Source organism: Poecilia formosa, unplaced genomic scaffold, assembly GCF_000485575.1.
Source record: "Poecilia formosa unplaced genomic scaffold, Poecilia_formosa-5.1.2 Scaffold55, whole genome shotgun sequence".
NCBI lineage: Eukaryota > Metazoa > Chordata > Actinopteri > Cyprinodontiformes > Poeciliidae > Poecilia > Poecilia formosa.
The window spans coordinates 809,776-829,215 of record NW_006799994.1 but is presented as its reverse complement, the minus strand read 5'-3'; the positions used below and the strand labels follow the sequence as shown (position 1 = coordinate 829,215).

Here is a 19,440-nt window from a genome sequence, read left to right as displayed (position 1 = left end):
GGGAAAAAAAGTAAATTTCCACCAAAAAAACTCTGAAATTTTGAGAATAATCTTTTCATTTTCTAGAAAAATACAAGAAAATTTCTGATCTCCAAAAATCCAAAATTTACGAAAAACAATTCAGAAATTTTTAGATTAATCTCAGAAATATGTTAGAAAAAAACATGGAAATTTCAAAGTTTCAAAAGTCAAAAATCTTCAACTTTTAAAAGTTGGAATGTTCATGTTCTTCTTTTTTTTTTAATAAGTTTACTCTTCCGTATTTTTTCTATAATGGCCCCAGCATGGCGTCGTACCTACCACCACACACACACGCACGCACACACGCACACACACACACACACACACACACACACGCACCTTCAGAGAGGGAAATCGATCACAAGGAGCAGCGCCCACTTTGCTCACAGTTAGAAATTTCCACACCTGTTGCTAAGTGAAGAAGGTGAGACTTTGCAGATTCCCTGCTGCTGGTGAGACTCACCTTTTGATCACATCTATCCTGAAATTCACACGACTCCCTTCTGCAGGTTTTATTTGAACAGAAGAGATAATTCTGACAGGATCTCAGCAGCGTGAGCATGAAGAAAGCCTTCTTTGAGCTTGGTGGGCAGTCTGCTGCTTGTGCCTGGACTTTTACTGCAGAACCTGCCAAGATCAGAGAACATGGCTGCTGGTGACAGATGCTCTGCTTTGTTTAGTTTGCCTCCAAACCCGAATCCCCCACTGATATTATTCTTTGTGCATGTTCGTCATTTTATTTGTTGTCATAGCAACTCTCTTCTCAGCAACATGTGATCTTTCGCTCCATCTCTTGGTTACACCCAGAAACCTGTGGCTGCCTGCATCATAACGGAGAGCTGACCTGAGACAAAACAAACACTTCAAATTCAAATTATCTCCAAATAAAACGACTTCAAGCTTTTATCCACTTTAATAAATTACAAACACTGAAGTGTTCAGGTTGTTTTTTACCTTCAATGCCAACCTGCTTTCGATCCCAATCGGCCAATGCAGCTCAACTCCAGATGCACGATTCTTCTGCCAAGGTCTAATGAGGCCAGAATACACATCCCACAATCCAATTACACAAATTACTTCTCTTCCAATCTAATTTCACAAATTAATTTTAATACCTATGTTTTGCTCTTTCTGCCCTTTGCTGTTGTGCAGCACAGAAAGAAAAGTTATGTGATTACAGAGTTAGTGCTGAAGAGCAATCCATGGTAGATGCCTTGTTTTCTGAATGTAGGTGATTATTGATCCATCTCTTCAGTCTTTCAACGTTCATTTCTGTAAATGTTTAGAAAACAAAACCAGTTCCATTCGCCCAACAGGGTACGTTAGACTCATGTTGGCTGCCATATTGCTTGTTATTACCCACATAGTGTGCTGTAAAATTCTGTTGGCATTGCACATTTGGCCAATCAAACCCAACATTTACACTCGCACATGAAAATGACTGCAAACAAATGCCCAACTATACAACCATACATCTTTGAAAAGTAGGAATAGAGCATTATGCACAACCAACAAGAATACAAGTGGTTTATTGATGGTAACTAAATAACAACACTTGTCTTTCCAGCAGCCATTGTACAGTTCATACAGCAGTAAAACCAGCTGACCAAACATGCTGGAGCTCTGCTTGGGTTGCTTGGTAACGGTGCAGTACATGACTCCTCAAACGTCACTTAAGGTTTTTTGAAAGGGCTCATTTTCTAGACATCAAAAAACTTTAACTTATTTCCAAAAAACGGCTAGGTGTTTTTAGAGTGTCTGATAGTCATTTACTCTTTGTTGATTCTTGCTTTAATGCTTCGGTTAAGATCAGCAAAAGTGGCAATCAACCTGATCTACCCAACATTAGAGCAGAGTAGCAACAGAATCTAGTCATGACTGATGCAACCTGAGGGTTGGAAGAACTGACTGATGGATGTGGAATAGGTGATGGATTTTTTTATTGGCTTTGGATGAACAGAAGAAACAGAATAATAATGGAACCACAACTGAACATTTTTCAGAACACAAAGATCCAGAGTAACTAGAAAAAGCCACATTTTGGGATTTTTCACTGTAACAGACTGAAGAAACTCACTCAGTACTACAGAGAAATCTCCAGTTCTTCCATCCTAAATAACAAAATATTTGCGTTGATTCATGACCTTCCAACACAAAGTGAACTACATCCTCCTCAGGCTGAATTGATGCTTTTTGTTACAGTTTAAAGTTTTATGTTACCAAAAGGTCAATGAGTAACATTGCTGTGACTGAATGCAGACACTTTAGCCTAAACAAATGTCTTGTGGTTTTGACTGATTCTTTAACAGATTATTTTAATACTAAAAGCATTCTTTGTCATTTGTTAGCGTGTTTTTGTAACATACATGTTTAGCATGTCAAATATAATTGATTCTCTAGTTTAAATCTGATTTTTTTTTATGGAAATGCAAAAGAGCAGGGATATATAACCCCCTACTCCTCATGATTTGATTGTCCTCTGTTAATGATGCTCACTTGGACATAATTTATATATTTGTGAACATTTGTGAGCAAAATTATGTTATTTAGCAGCTAAAATGTTAAGAAACCAATGGAAGTGGAGTGCTGCCCCCCAGTGGTTGCATAACTGAACGACAACTGCAGCTATTAAAGCAGATGCAGAGATAATTGCTCCTTATTTTCAGATATTTATTCTGCTGTACCAACTTCAAATTGAGTTTAATTTCTCTTAATGAGGCAGCAGGATTTATTTAAGCAAGCTGAACATCAGTCCAACCTGTCCTCTAGTCCTGTGAAGCCTGTGGGCTGGAAAAAGTGACACGTTTCTGAGCAGCCAAGAAAAGCACTGGAGCAGAGTGACAGAGACTGCCTGACCCAGATAAGGAGCCTGAAAAAGAAGTCGAGATGGACCGAACTCAGGAACTCATGGTGAGAGAAAAACATAAAACCAGCTGGATTTTCTAAAGGTGGTTAACTCATTTTAGTAACACAAACTCGTAACAAAACACTTTTCTACATTTATTGCATCCAAACACTAAAGGAAGAAATTCACAGGTACATATCATAGAGTTCTAGGCTCATGTCTGATATAAGGGGATAAAAACCATGTAAAGTGCATACAACAGTCTTTACTGCCACACCCTATGTGAATAAATGCATATCAGCCTTATTGGATTTTCAAAATCAGAATATGGATTTCATGGCCCATTCCAGATGACTTTTCCATCCTGGGTTCAACTGAAAAAACAGTCAAAATACAAACCAAGTGTAAGCATTAAATGTTGGATGGTAAAGTCTTTATAGGCCTCCCATTATTAGACGTTTTTCCTAAAACCTTCCACTCAACACAGGAAGGGTGTTCCTGTATTTCTTTCTAACAACCACAGAGGCGACTCCCTTGACGTCCTTCAGCCTGTCAGAGTCGAAGTCCACCAGCAGCTTCCTGACCCCGGTTCTCATCGGTGTGAAGGCGATTTTCACCGACACCTTCTGGCCTGGAGAAATGACACCGCTGAGAAAATAAACAAAAAGGAGAACAGGAATGTAAGGATGAGCAAGGAAATAAGGTGACGGTTAATTCTGCTTCTGTTTTAATCTGTATTTATTCCTTACTCAACGTAGATGTGAGTGTCAGACAGCAGGCCAGCCCCCTCCAGGGTGAACACACCACCAGTCAGAGGGACTGGCAGAGGATTGGTGAAGGAGATAAAAGCCGTCAGCTGTTCCCAAACAAAAGCCTTCCCAAGAACCTTGGAGAAAACGCAGAAAGTCTTTACTTTTATTTTGTTTATACCAAAAATGTTTGGATCATATATGCTTGTGTTTGGGACGGGGCCTTTGTGTTGTTCCTTAGGTCGTTTGCTCACCTGAATGTGGAGCTCAGGTAAGCTCAGTGGGATGTCCGCCACAGCCATGACGGGCAAACTGTTCCCCTGAGCTTCAGCCAGCGCTTTCACCCTGATCAGGTGATGGTCAGAGACACACTTGGCGTAGTCGTCGTAGCGGAAACGCAGCACTTCTTTATGAGCTAAACACACAGAGCATAAGAGAAGAAATCAATCAGGCTCTGCAGCTGGATCACTGATTTATACATCAGGGCTCTGCTGACCGTTCTGAGCCGACACAGTCACGTTGTTCATCTGCTTCTGGCACTCCCCCTGGTGGAGAGAGTTGTAAGTGACAGCCATAGCGTGCACCGTCAGCTGAACGTTAGCATCATCTCCTCCTTCATTCTTCACCTATGAACAGACATCATTCATCACTTAGAGCAGGGGGATCAAACTTGTTTACATTTTGTGCAACATTAAAATCACGAAAGTCCTTAAAGGGCCGGCTGCACTAGAATATATTGATAAAACCGATTAAAAAAAACAAAAACCAGAACTGCTTCTGCATTTGATAAATTCTTCTCAATCAGTCCCCCCAGAATTTTGCTTGTTTTTTTTTAACAACAAAAATCAAAGATTTTCTATTACTAATTTATAAATATTTGCTAGAAATGTTGCAATACTTGCACTTATGTGTGATGTTAAATGTGACATTTTGTTAGTCACAAAATCTATTACAGACAATAACTTAACATTAAGTAAGTCTGAGGCAGAAGTGTAGAAATAAAAAAATACTGCCACTCACAGGTGGAAGCTGGAATCACTTCAACCCAATATTTTTGACGATTTTCGCAAAAAATGCGGTGAAACGTTGATTTTACATGAATTTCCATGAAAAACTGGAGGGACAGGCTATGCAATTTGGCAGTACTCAGATAAAAACTGATTTGATTTGATCAATAAAATAATACTGAAGCACTGTTATCTTAAATGTCTTGTATTTGACACATGTGACTTAGAGAGCCAAACCAAAACATTGCAGAAGAAGAAAACAAACAGAATCCTGTCACTGTGTACCTCAACAATCACATCAAAGTCTGTTCCAAACATGGGGTTAGGATGTCTGATGGACAGGCTGAGCTGTGCCGGCTCTACGCTCTCAGTGGGCTGCAGGGTGGCCCTGCGCTTTGCCTTCTTATAAACCTCTCTCTCTTCCACAGAGCCTGCAAAACAAAAAAACAACGATCAGTAAAACTCGGAGTCCTACGGTGAAAACAATTATATGCCACAGTGGGAAGAAGAAGCCTCAACAGTCTGACGCCTCGTTGTGAAACTAAATATGAGGTTCTGAGATAAACTGTGTCAGTTTTAGATTCTAATTTTTTTTCTGCTCAGCCTCTGACCCTCAGGGTATTTGTAGAGCAGAGTGACGTCTTCTCTGACGTCGCCATAAACGCTTTTGGTGCTGATGTTCCTTCCCACGTTTCTCTGGTCTACGCTGATCTGTTGCCTCTGGCCGCCTGGTAGGACCCTCCAGTAGACGATGTCAGCGTTCACCTCGGCGAAAACAAACGGAGCGTCGTACTTCACTCCCAGATTTCCCTCCTTGATAGCTGCCACCGGACACGGACCGCAGCAAAACTCCCCTAAAAAAAGACATTCATAATTAATTTAATTATGAATCAAATTAATTATGAATTAATTTAATTCATAATTAAATTAATTAAATTAATTCATAATTAATTTTGTTGCACTGCAAAAACACAAATCCTTACCAGGTATTTATGGTCTCAATGTTGATGAAAAATACTAATTATAAGTGAAATAATATGCCAGTTGAAAAAGACAGATTAGTTCACTTACAACATGGGGAAAATGTCTTATATAAGTGAAATAATCTGCCAACGAAACTAGTACTTTTTCATCAATATTTAATTATTGATTTAAAAACAAGCTCATCACTTGCTAGTTAGTTTTGTCTTATTTCAAGTGTACTAAGATATTTATTTGCACTAGGACATAGAAAAAAAAACTTGGTAAGATTTAGTGTTTTTGCAGTGTGCAACAATGTGTGAATTGGCAGCTCATCCCATTCAATCAAGTTTCAGGAAAACATTTCAAAGTTTTAAGTATCACATGAGTTGAAGAAAAGATATTTGGAAAATTAGAAGAACTCAGAATCGCACCATCGCTCAGTTCTTGAGGTGTGGGGTCCAAAACCTGCCAGCCATCATTTCCTTTGGGGAGATCGTCTCTCCTCATCCACGACTCGACCCAACAGTGGAAGTTCCTAAAACCAAAAGAAAGACAGAAAAAAATCTAAAACTGTCAGATGAATAATCTCAACATCGCTGTCTGACATTTGCTTGGACGTCCACTCATGGGAAGATTGACAACAATCTTACATAATACTGTTGTGAAAGATATTTCTCTCTCTGTATGACTAGAAATTGTTTGGAAACCGACTTTGCACTGATGCATGACTAGTGTGAGGGATTGCTGCACCAAGCAGTGATGTTGGAGGAAGTATTGCTGTAATGCTTACATAAGCACTGACCTCACCTAACTCAGCAAAGGTCAGAAAATCAGTCACTCTCCCCTTTAGCTCTGCTGTAAGACAGGGCCGACCATCAGGCTTTTTAAAGATCGGCCAGAAAACTGCAGTTGGTGCAAACTAATTATTTTATAACTAGGATCAAATTTGAATGTATACAACTGAGTTTGAGGCTCCGTAAAAGTAAAAGTGAACTAGGATTTTAAGATACTTTTGTATTTTGAGCTTTTTTAAAAAAAAATTAAATTAAAATATTAGCATGCGATATTTTTCTTTAAGGAAAGGTTGTCAAACTTATTTTTTGGGCCTTGTGGTTTTGGGCCACATCAAGATCAAGAATATAAAACTATATTCACCAACTGTTAAGGTCTCAATGAGAAATTCTTAAAATCAAATAAACAATTTTTCACGTTCATCTAAATTGGGACAGTACAGATAAAAGTTCTAATTTGATTGATGAAATGATATTTTAAAACATGGTAACAATTATATTTCTAGTCTAGAGGGCCACATAAAAACTTCAGTCAGTCCAGATTTGTACCAGGGGCCTTGAGTTTGACACATACCTGCATTTCCCTTAGAAATGTGCACAAAACTTTGCCAGTATTCTGCTAGTGCAGAAAAACAGTGTTGCTATTAAATAAGAAACACAATTAAAATCAACCGTGAACAAACATGAGAAATCACTAAAAAAACAGGCATCACCATCATGTTCCAACTACTTCCTGTCGTCGTCTTCTTCATGGTTTGCACCAGTGGAAACATCTGGTTGTTGATCATGTGACTTGTGTGATGCAAAAATGAGTTTCCAATACAGTTTTGTAAAATAAATTAATTTTGAAACGGCCCAAAAGAAAAAAACGCCTCATACTTGCACCAAAACGTTTTGATAAGAAAAAGTTTTTTTGTTTTTTTTAAATTGTGCATTTCTGTTAAGCAAATTTATTTTCAAAAAGTCAAATTACAAATGGTGGATGGAAACGCAGCTACTAATTTGGTTCTAAAAACTTCTAATGTCCAAGAATAAATAATAGGAATTATAAAGTGTTTGCTGCGTAGCATGAATGTTTGGATTTGATCTTACCATTTGCTGTCTGTCTTTTCCTCTCTGCTCTCAAAGTCCACCACAAAGTCCAAGGAGAGATTCCCGTCCACATCATGGGCTGAGCAGAAGTTGGTTATGAGGCGGGTTGGGATTCCCAGACAGCGAAGAACTGTAAAGAAACCTTGTCACTCTTTCTTCCTGTTGTTTTTTCTTATGGATTTAGTCACTTTTACTTATCAAGTAGACATGTTCACGTTCACTGTGGGATTTTGGGACACTACATCAGAAGCAACATGTAGAAAACTTAAATGGTAATGTATTTGTTGTAGATTGCTGTGGATCTGTTCAGCAGAACAGCTGTATTTCCAGTGAAAGCTGTTACCTGTACATGCGACACCTGCAAACACCCAGCACTGGCCGTATTTGACTGCTCTGATGCCAGATTTGCTCCACTGCCTGAGGATGGGCACGCTGCCCGTCCATCGATTTGGTGCGACTCCATCAAGGTACGGTGCCCTCCAGCGCCCAATCAACACGCCCCTGTCACCATTGGCATTCACCTGCAGCGGTGGAAAAGACTGCTTTAAGTCTGCAAAATAATTTTTTCTCATAAGTGAACTAATCTTCCAAAATGTCTGTTTGAACTAGCATTTTATTTCACCTATAATTAGTATTTTTCATCAATATTAAGGAATTGTTGGCTTAAAACAACCTCCTATATTTTGCTGAAAAGTTACTTTTTAAGTCAATTTTGTCTTATTTCACGTGTTCATGACCAAAAATACTTGGTAAGATTGAGTGTTTTTGCAGTGCAGGATCCACGTGTATGTTAACCTTCATGAATCCATCATGTGTTTTTCAGAGAAGAAGAGTTCCTCACCATTGCGGTGACCATCCTGCTGACGTAGATGGGATCAGATCTGCTCTCAATGTCAATCTTTGAGTTGCGCAGAGCCTCCTTGGAATTATCCAGGACTTCAAAACAAATGTCCATCACAAAGTCCTCAAACTTGTCAAGAAACGTCAATAGGGAAGGAAAATGAGATGAAAACAATTAGCTTGTTGCTCATAAAATAATGCACCACCATGACCTATTGACCCTTTGCACGTGACGTCATCCTATTTATGAACTCTGCCCGCTCCGCCATGACAGACGTCAAAACAACCTCGGCGCTCCTGTAAAGCCTCTGAAAAATCTCCGGTAGCCTAATGTCGCTTTTGTTTAGTTGATTTAACTTTAAAAACTGATACAAATCTAACCAAAGGTTTATTGAGGAGAGACGCCGCAGCGATGGATAGCAGCCGCCAATAATAATGACTGGCAGCCCTGGATGTAATCACGGATCTGCAGCGAACACTTTTTACAAGGTAAGAAGATTAGCGTTCATATACTTTAGACGTATTATTAGAAAGATATCAAATATTACATTATGGAGAAGGTCCGCCTCTAACCATTAGTGACAATGGAGAAAATGCTCTACCATCATGTAGCCTAGCATGTATGTAAAAAACTGATTAGCATCTCGTCTTTTCTACGTTTTTGAGGCTCCGCTGTAAGGAGAAACGCTGTTTATGACATCATTTGGTGTGAATCCAGGCAAAGTCGGTAATTTGATCAACACATCAGGAGGGAGGACATATGGATCGGTTTCTAAGCTAGCTGGTTCAAACTTTAGTAAATATACCGCCGTCTATGAGCCCCAACCAGGTGTGTTACGTTCACAGACAAATTAGCTTGACTCCAACAAGCAGGAGCCATGAAGAAACTGACAAAAACAACTTGGGAACAATTTACTACTGTCTTTCACTTCCGCCGTGCGTCTCGAATGATAAAGTGACCTAGTTGCAAAAGGTCAGTTAAAGTTGTTGTTCTGGTTCAATGAGGCCAAATACATTTTATGTTTTTTTTCTTAAAGGAGACCCATTATTCAAAATTCACATTTTTCACATTTCATTACTTCCATTTGGGTTTCTACTGATTATAAAACAGTTCAAGCACTTAAAAAAAAACACCCAGGTGATTTCTGGCAGTAAGTTAGCGTTTTTTGCTGTCTGGAAAATGAGCCGTTTCAAAAACCTCCAGATTGTAATGTCACAGATCAGCAGGTACTGCCACTCACCTAGCAACCCCAGCGAAGGCCAGCCTAGTCCGTTTACCTCTCTATGCTGTACAATGGCTGCTGGAAAAGACAAGCGTTTTGTTGTCGACTTATCATCTAGAAACCACTTGCTGGTGTTTTAATAAATGCCTACCAAACACACATATCTTTTTAGAACTTCTTGGCTTTATTATTTTTTGGATTATGCAAACAAAGGACATGTCTGTTTGTCATCCTGTTTTGTCTGGTCACATTCTAACACGTCTTGTCCAGAAGTCTCTTCTGTCCAACAAACACGTTTTGTGATCCAGCCGAAACCCCAGAGTCGCCTCTGACACGCTGCTGTGAAAAGTCTCACATGCCAAACTCTGTCCTGACAGACGGACACAAGCACTTCTTCAACCCATCCACACAATATCTGTGGCTGTGTGTGGGCGTGGTACCTGTCCGTAACTCCAGGGAATGCTTTTGATGTAATCCCAGGTATCCATGAATATGACTCCGTCTTCGTTCATGATGTATTCCTGAAGCAGTCTCTCATCAGGCAGGTACACAACATCATCTGATACACAGACATGCAGAGTTAGCCACAATTTTTTCTGTTCTTAATGCACCACAAAGAGTTTAAACATCTAATGTTTGCAGAAACAGCAAATCAGGAAAAGTACAGTGCAAAAACACAAAATCTTACACAGTATTATTTTTTGTGTAGTTTCTAGTGCGAATATCTTAGTTTTGTATTTCTTCAAGCATACTAAATTAAAAATACATTATCAGCAAAATATGAGCTTGTCTTAAGTCAATGAGTCCTTAAAATGTTTTAGTTGTAACTAGTAAGTTTTCATCAATATTAAGGAATTATTGGCTTAAAACAAGTTCATATCGCTTGCTGAAAAGTTACTTGTAAGTTAGTTTTGTCTTGCTTCAACTGTACGAAGATATTTGCACAAGAAACTACTCAAAAATACTTGGTAAGCTTTTTGTGTCCATTCAGTCAGTCTCTAGTTCTGAAACACGTCTGCTCCTCTCTCTCTCTGCTGTTCCCTCCTGCTATTTTTCCATCTGTTTCCTGTTGTCATTTTTGGATTCCTGTGTTTGATCTGCTCTGGCTCCCTGTGTTCTACGTGATTTCTGTTCATTTGTTCATTAAATACCACAAAATCTACTCTGCATCTTCACCAGCTGCATTTGTGCCCACCAACAAACTACATAACATGACAGAATTATTAATTATGAACATAAGTGACGAACAAAAATAAAGTTTATTTTAAATAAATTCTGTAGGAAGCATCTTCTACCTTTACACCATGGATTAAACAATACATGGAAGCTCATTTCATCCACTTTCTCCACGATGCGTCCATGCGGTGACATCAGCAGCACGACTAGACGGTACTGTCCAATGATGGCGTCTGCAGGGCTCTGCAGAGTCAGCAATATTTCCCCCTGAGCCTCCTGCTGGTTAAACCACCAGCTGTCTCTGGCCCCCTGCTGCTTCTGAACCTTAACCACCACCTCGTCTCTTTTACCTGAATAAACACAAAGTTTTTAGTCGGTGCATGTTGATGATTCTTTTTTTTTTTTAATATCAAAACAAGATGCAACAGTTTCTCGCCTTTAAAGAAAATATGAGGCCTCGGCTGTAAATCTGTGAAAAATTTGTGGGTATTTTTTTTCGTTTCACAGCCAATGAATCCCACAAACATTGTGTGCAGAAAAAGAAATTTGGACACATTGATGTTTGTTGGGTCAAGATGACCATTTTCTCACTCCTACCAAACAACTGATCAGCCCTCTGTCAGCCGGTCTGCCATGATGATCAAACCGAGCCTGTGAGCGCAGATAAAAATGGCTCTATCTTTGTTGGCAGGCTTTGAGGTGGTCTGAATAAATTTGCAGAAAAAAACGGCGCTGGGTTTCCAATCTTGCTCCGCAGGAAATAAAATGCAGCTCAGGCAAGACAAGAAACAGAAAAGGCATCTGGGAAACCTCCCATGTTTATCGTTCTACTGACACTGGAATGTAAGGGTGAATATCCTCACTGTTTCTCAGCCTGAAAACATCCAGAAGCTTCCATATGAAACAGAAACAACTTCCGTTTTTGTCTTTCTGTGATTTAAAATCTCCAGTTTTCCTGTAAAGATTCGGCTCCACTGTCTTACAGCATGAAAAACCCAAACTGACAAACTTTTCATCTACATCTAAAACACACTGTAAAAACACAAAATCTTGCCAAGCAGTTTCTAAAGCAAATGTCTTCGTACAGTTGAAATAAGAGAAAACTAACGTAGAAATAACTTTTCAGCAACATAGAGGAGATGATTTTAGGATAATACTTGAATATTGATAAAAAAAAAATCTAGTTACACTGGCAACATCTTCACTTACAGCAAGATGTAAAAAAATTAGAAAAACTATCTACCAGTAATCTGAATTCAAAATTACTGATCAAAATTCTTGATCAGTCTTAAAGAATTTTCTATTTACGAGCTCCTATATTTTGCTGAAAAGTTGCTTGTACTTTAGTTTTCTTTTCACTAGAAACTAGACACAGATACTTGGTAAGATTTTGTGTTTTTGCAGTGTAGTGACTGAAGATCTCTCTGATTGGTCAGCTCACCCAGGTGCAGGACGAGCTCCAGGTGGTGTTTGGGGGGCAGAGAGTCGGAGCACTGCACGGTTATGGAGAAGGGCTGCCCTCTGCGGACAATCAAGCGCTCCCGATCGATCTCCCTGGTGCGGTGAGCCAAGTTGTTCTCATGGCTTCTCAGGTCCACGTTGACAATGAAAGCTGACCAGAACCAACAGAGATGAGTTGGATGCATTTTTTTCTTTGACAAAATAAAAACTGCAAAAACATAACTTTTTACCAAGTACCCTTAAGTAGTGTAAATATATTAGTACACTTGACATAAGACAAAATTAACTGAAAAGTTACTTTTCAGCAAAAAATAAGAGCTTCTTTAAAGTAAATAATTCCTTAATATTGATGATAATGTACTTTTTCCACTGGCAGATTATTTCACCTTTAATTTATTATAAATTATAAGTGAATAATCTCCCAGTAGAACAAATAGTTTTTCATCAATGTTAAGGAATTATTGACTGAAAACAAGCTCGTAATTCTTGCTGAAAAGTTCCTTGTATACCAGTTTTGTCCTATTTCAAGCATATAAGATATTTGCACTACAAACTAGACAAAAATGAGATTTAATGTTTTTGCAGTGAAGAATCACCTGTCAACACCTGATGAAAGTCGGATGGCTATAGGTTTGGTCTGGAGTCGGGATGAGTAAACTCTGATGGATCAGTTGTTTGATTTTGTGGGATTGAAATGAATGTAGCTTTTCAACCAATCAGAAAATATTCTGATTATATTTTCTGTTCTTTTCTCCCACCCAAAGCTGTTTTCTACCCAAAAGCCTAGAAAGCAGACCAGAGACTCGCTGTGCTCTTATCCAATCAGTACTTGAGTTCTCAAACACTTTGGTCAGTTGCTGTTTTTAAACCTGCATTATAAATAGGCCTGGCACAGATGCATTTTGAACCAGTGATGCTTTATTATGAATGTTTTACATTATAAGAAACACAGAGCTTGTTCTTGCTGTTTGTAATATTCTACTGAAATCTGCAGAAGTAATGTTGGGATTTTTTTGGGTTGTTAAATGTTATTTTCTGAGTGTACCTATTGCACCCAAATTCTTTCCAATTGATATAAATAAAATCTAAAAAAAAAACAAAAAACTGTAGAAAGTTACAGCCATGTTGGACTAAGGGTAGCTCTGAGGGACACATGGTGACCTTCAGGTCACCTTACTCAGTCAGATATTTGCTCTCTGAATAAAAGGCTGTTTTTGGGTTTATTGCAGGAATGGGTTTGGTCATCTCACCCCGATATATCGACTCATAAATTAGACCATTTTTTTCCCATACGCAACACAATCTCCCCCTGAGTTTTCCTAATGCACAGTAAAAGAAGCATTAATAACAGTGAAGTGGTCACTTACTGCTGGGGTCAGCCATCGCAGGTACTCTCCTCTGTTCCTTCTTCCTCCTCCTGGGTCCAGCAGGGCTCAGTATTTATGCAGCAGAAGGTCGACCCTCCCTCCTGTCTGACACACACAAACGCGCACACACACACTCCTCAACTCTCACCCTCAGCTCCCTCTTTGACCTCTGACATCATTTCTCAAGAAGTCGAGCTCCTTTGTGGGTGTGTGCAGCGGTTTCTCACTTTCACTTCCCAAAGACACACACGGCTCTTTGTTGCGTTGCAATAGAAAAAGTTCTGTATGTTTAACCTTTGAGGCACCTTGGTGACCCAAAATGGAACATAATCTTCTGATTATTTTATTTTACTTATTTAACCTTCATTAAATAAGCAAATAAAGGATAAAAAACAACAACAAGGGAGTTCTTGCCAAGGAGCAACAAATACATCTGTCAGATGAAAAGTTATTTTTATGAAACTTGGCAAGTATTTATTTCATTTTTCATATTTTGTCCATTTGTAAGGATTTAATAAAGTAAAAGTGGAAAAAGAAAAAACATTTATTTCACTTTAGTAAGTGTATAGGTTTGGTTCCTGAGGAAAAGAGTCAATTTTTGATGTTGACTCTAATTGCTCCAAAAATAATGCATAATGCTATTAAATTTTGAGCTGACATTGAAGTTTTTTGTTGTTGTTTTGGTCTTTGGTGAAAATAAAACATATTTTGGGTTAGTTTCTTTCAAAGAGTTAGGATTTTTGTGGCAAAACATGCATAAAAACTATGAAAGTTTTAAAAATTTGAAAAACTTTGCCTGTTGAACAGATTTAATGCAGTGAAGGTGAAGTTTTATTATAGTTTTATAAAATGTACCATTTTGGGACCTAAAAATAGGTATTGTTAATTTAGAGGCGGCTGAAGGGTTAAAGCGCGTACAGCATCTCCTCTGTTTCTGTAATATTATAAATATTATAAGCATTTGCGCTACATTCAGTAACATTAGTTTTCATGAACTCTGGCTCTGTCCTGCTATTCATTATGAACTCTTGTATTTTAGCCATTTCCTGTACATGAGGTCAACAAACAGCTTACAGCCTGGACAGTTTCTTCTTATCTGGACTTTAAACAAAGATGGGTGAGCCCAGGGTGGATTAATTAGCCAAACATTCAAGAGAATCACAGGAAATTATGCGATAATATATGTGGGAACAGTTCGTCCTAAAATTTTCAACTCACTGGGAAATATTATGTTGAAAACATAATTTATTTGTTTACACAACGTGTCCTTAGATTTTTGTGTTTGCTAACACTTATTATCTCAAATGTGTCAGCTGACCTATCAGAAGTTTCCAAAGCTATGACATCATCATCATCTGGGCTTTCTCTTAACGATTCATTCTGGATGGAAACTTCTGATTCTAAGGGCATTAATAAATAAATCTCTTTTTCTTTTTATAGTGGCTTTTTGTCAGTACAAATAATTTAAGTAATTCTGATGAAAAATGAGAAATTTGTTCTGATCTTTGTTCACTCAGGATATAATAAATACTGATAACCTTCCATGGGAAGATAATTTAAGAAGCTCTGAAACTGTAAAGAGCAGATCTGACAGTGGAGTCACTGCTGCTTGTGTTGAGTGAGCAGCGCTTTAGTTTACGATGGTCATGGCCGCCGGAAGCTGTATCCCACCAACGCCTCCAAATATCATTTTGTGGGTGAAGAAGAAGAATTTCAGAGGCACGGAGGTTATGCTGATCATTCTGCTGCTTCAGATTCCTATATTAATTACTATAATGCATTTCTTGGGGGTGTGATAATGAGCAGCTAGTTAAGCCAGATAACCAAAAGATACCTTAGATATGCTGAACATAGGAAATTGATTGATTATGCTTCTGCAATGGCAATGTATTAATGAAGAAAAGTTCAAAAGATAATTTAAGAGCAATAAATGCTTCCATTAAAACCACGTTTTCAGAGATGTTCATTCATTTTACAGTAACACAACAGAAAGCCACTTCTACTCAAACCAATGACACGGCTGTAAGAAAAAAAAAGTGTACAGCTAATAAAATGACCTAAATGAAGCTTTGGCCTGGAAAATAAAAACCAATGCAACTAAAGCTTAAAACATAATGGTGCAGAAATGACTGCAAAGACCATCTGCAAGGAAATCAGGACAGCATTTTACTGAAAATATGAATTTCTCCATCTGAAATTTGTTTTCAGAGACAGAAAGTAATAGAAACTATGCAGTGTGGTTTTATTTTTACAACCAGTTTTTCAGGATGATATCAAGTGACTGCAAACAAAAAACACAAATAAAAATAGTGGAAGGATAATTGCTGATGCTTCCAGACATACTATCATTCCCTTTTCCTGTTTGGGTTTGTACCTTTTGTGCCCCAGGAAGGATGTTTTTAGCATTTTGCTGCAGAAAACTGCTGATTAACACGTCTTCTTGAGGTTGCAAGACTATTGAATGTGGTACAGTTCCTGTTTTAAAATAAACGGCAGTCTGGCAAACACGGAAGCTAAATGTGTGCTGGATGTTTCTTAACCATTTTGGGGCTTCAGTAAAGTATAACAGATCTCCAGCTGCAGCACAGAAAGAATTAACTTTACAAAGAAATATCAAACTGTGAAAAAATATCAAAACGGATTGTTTTTCGCCATTGGAAATTTTCAAACAATGCTTCGACTGAATCAAAGGTGAGCAGCTTTCCCTGCAGGTGAGTTAAACAAGTATTAAATTGCATGCAGGAGCTCCACAGATGTTGCTTTTGTTGCTGCAATGTCATTCCCCATGTTTCATATATGATAAAGTAGTAAAGACCCTCCCTAAGACCAGTAAGATAAGCTCCACCAAGGAATGTTGAAACAGATGGAGGAAGTTCATGGAAGTTGACCAACCCCATTCCTGTTTTTACATCCAAAGAAATCAAGTTCCACGTCTTTCATGGACCTTATAACTTATCCAGCCCATTCTCCAGCCACTTTAGTTCATAAACTCTGCCTTAAAACTGTAAAATACAGCGATCATCCTTTGTTGTTTGCCAATACGCACACGATGTACATACACTGGAGACATGTTAAGAACAATTAGTGAGGTGAGTAATGTTGGTGGGACGGGTGAGGAGTTGACGGCCCAGTTTCCTCAGACTTAAAGTTGCTCCTGTGTTATATAAGAACAGATGTTGCATTTATTAGAATATAATCACATATGTAGGGTAGGGGTTAGGGTAGGTTAGAGTTATTTGGGTTCAACAACACTTCCTACAGTTTGCATCTTGTTTGTTCTACTCTGAAAACCACAGGAGCACCTTCCAACATAGCAGAATGCTTTAAAAGTTTCTCATGTAGTCCAGATCTCCTACAGTGGTTTGTAGAAGTGAATATCTGTAATTTGCACTCCGAAAGTCAAATGGGACTTATGCAAAATTCACATTTTTTTAAAATTATTTTTTATTTTATATATACACTTCTGTTTTTGTCTGTACTGCTTCTAGAAACAGAAAAAGCGCTTAAAAACACCAGGCCACCATAAGTTAACATTTTTTGGTGTCTGGAAAATTAGCTGTTTCAAAATCCTCCAGAATGCAACATCACAAATCAGCACATGCTGCCTGTTACCTAACAACCCCAGCGAAGTCCAGCCCATTACCTAGCAACCCCAGCGAAGCTCCAGCAACTTGGGTTCAGCTGTATGTGCTGTATAATGGCTGCTGGAAAAAAAAACAAGTGGTTTGTTGTCAACTTACCTTCCAGAAACCACTTACTGCATTCTTGTTAGCTGTCCAGAAGCAGAAGGCTCCACTTCTGCTTTTCAAAGAAGTATAATTATTTAATTTGCTGTCATTTTAACATGTGAGTGTAAACATTGAGTTGGGGGTGTGTGGCCAGCAGCGGCTTATTTAGATTTAAAGCAGCTCATTCTGAAAGGAGACTTTTAAATATTTCTATAACCAGCTGGAAGAGGCAGATGATGTAAGTGCATCACCAGACGTACTTAATTCTGAACATTATTTTCTCAAGCTAGAAAACGATGTAGAAAAAGGAAGGTCTGATGAGTGTCTGAACAGCAGACATTTTGCAGAGTAAGTGTGTGTGTGGGAGGAATGCGTGTGACTGGGTCTGGGTTAATGTGAAGCAAAGCTGTGGAATTCGGTGATGGTCATGTTCGGGAAAAGCTGTTCTTTAACTGACCCCAGCTTCCTGATCACACTGTGGTGTTGGCAGAGGGGGCTTTCACCTTCTTTCTTGATAAAAACGTTGGCTGCGTTCCCAGAACATTTACAGAGCGTTTAACATTCCAACAGAAAATGACAATTAGAAACTATAAAAAATAAAAATAAAAAGACCTAAAATGCAATAAATAAACAGAACTCCACTGCAGTATTGCTCATACAGTTGATGTAGCTTTTATTTCTAAAAACAGAAAGGGAAAGATGTTCATGGAGAGTTGTGATTCTCCCATTGGAAGAGTTATGGTTTAATTCTCAGCGTTTCATGTATCAGAGTTCTTTTGAAAACGGGGACATTTTGTCCATTGGGTTCTTTTGTGTATTATTGTGGAGCAAAACAACCCAATAAATTATTTGCCTCTGTGTTAAATCAATTTAGAAAAATATCACGAAGTGTATTTTGAATTTATAAAGCCCTGCAATTACATTTAGACCATTTAACAGTCAGTGTAATGCTCGCCATTGGCAGCAGAGGGCGCTGGTTTCCTACATTTACCAGTGAAACACTGCTCCATGTAAAGATTTTTTCACATTAAATTTGTTTCACTCAGTTCTAAACACAAGTAAAGTTGGATTTGCAGTATGCTGGGCTAAATATGCTGCAAGTTTGGTATTAGTTTAAACAATATGAAACATAAATGTAACATTTTAGCCAACAGTTGACAATGATCAAGGAAACGGAAATATCTGGATAATCGGTTTGTAAATGAATAATTAAAATTGGCTGAATACAGCTGTTGTGTCATTGTGGGCTTTTCAACAAACTCATCCAGGTCAAACTCCATGTCTACACCGTGGAATCAAGCCACACTTAATCACAAAAGCTCATGCACAAACAAAGCCACAAGAACACCACGTCCAATTATCCTAATTAACCACCGCAACGCTCACCAGCTGTGCCAAAATGCACAGGAAAAACCAGCAAAATCGCCAAAACCAAAAAACAACCTCAGGACACAAGTTGCTAAAGGTAAACTTTGTTTAAACGAGCCCCCATAAATATGTTACGTCCACCAAGGGCACAACATACTAGAGGACACAAGACAAGAATGAGGGTTCAATAAAATATTTTATTCTTAAACTCTGTTGAACTTTGGTTTTTATTTTGTTTAGCTGCTTCGGATTTTCTGTGAAGAAAAAGAGAGTTTCATGCCCTCAGTTTCCCGTGTCCCAAAAAAAACGAAAAAAAAAAACAGAAAGTTGGACCTGGTGAGCCGATCAAACAGAACAAAACGGTACAGCAGGGGGCCAACCCTATACAGGGCCGTCGAAGCCTCTACTAATACCGGACTAAAGCAAAAGAGAACCTAATGCAAAAGAAAGATCGAAACCAGGACAACCTGTCCCACCAGGCCAAAATCACAATGAAAAAGCAAGCAAACAAAGGCTAACAGAGCATGGCAGGTTGGAAACGTCAGCTGCGGCCCACAGCGACTGGACGTGCGCGCACCGCGTCAAGACGCGTCCCTGGTGGTGATGGAGCAAGCGGAAGGGCGGAGATCCAACATGTCGAAACCCAGCCTATTTATAGGCGGACCAACAGAGCCACAAGTTATTTGTCACATTATGGTGACAGTTTTAATAAATATGAAAAATCTTATTTTTGTTAAAGTTACATAGTGACTTTAACAAGTCACTCTGTTAAAGTCATATGACTAAAGTCACATGACTTTAGTCATATG

General features: G+C 38.6%; 1 protein-coding gene across 1 annotated transcript; it reads right to left on the bottom strand.

The window, feature by feature from the left end:
• Positions 1 to 1,535: 1,535 nt before the first annotated feature.
• tgm2l (transglutaminase 2, like) lies at positions 1,536 to 13,678 on the bottom strand. Its single transcript, XM_007553186.2, has 14 exons — positions 13,536 to 13,678; positions 12,149 to 12,319; positions 10,827 to 11,057; positions 9,972 to 10,090; positions 8,310 to 8,438; positions 7,812 to 7,989; positions 7,469 to 7,598; positions 6,017 to 6,120; positions 5,234 to 5,476; positions 4,908 to 5,053; positions 4,112 to 4,241; positions 3,870 to 4,030; positions 3,616 to 3,752; positions 1,536 to 3,514 (listed from the first exon to the last, which is right to left on the bottom strand). Exons 1-14 carry the CDS (start codon positions 13,549 to 13,551, stop codon positions 3,331 to 3,333), a joined length of 2,079 nt encoding a protein of 692 aa, XP_007553248.1. The 5' UTR covers positions 13,552 to 13,678; the 3' UTR covers positions 1,536 to 3,330.
• Positions 13,679 to 19,440: the final 5,762 nt, after the last annotated feature.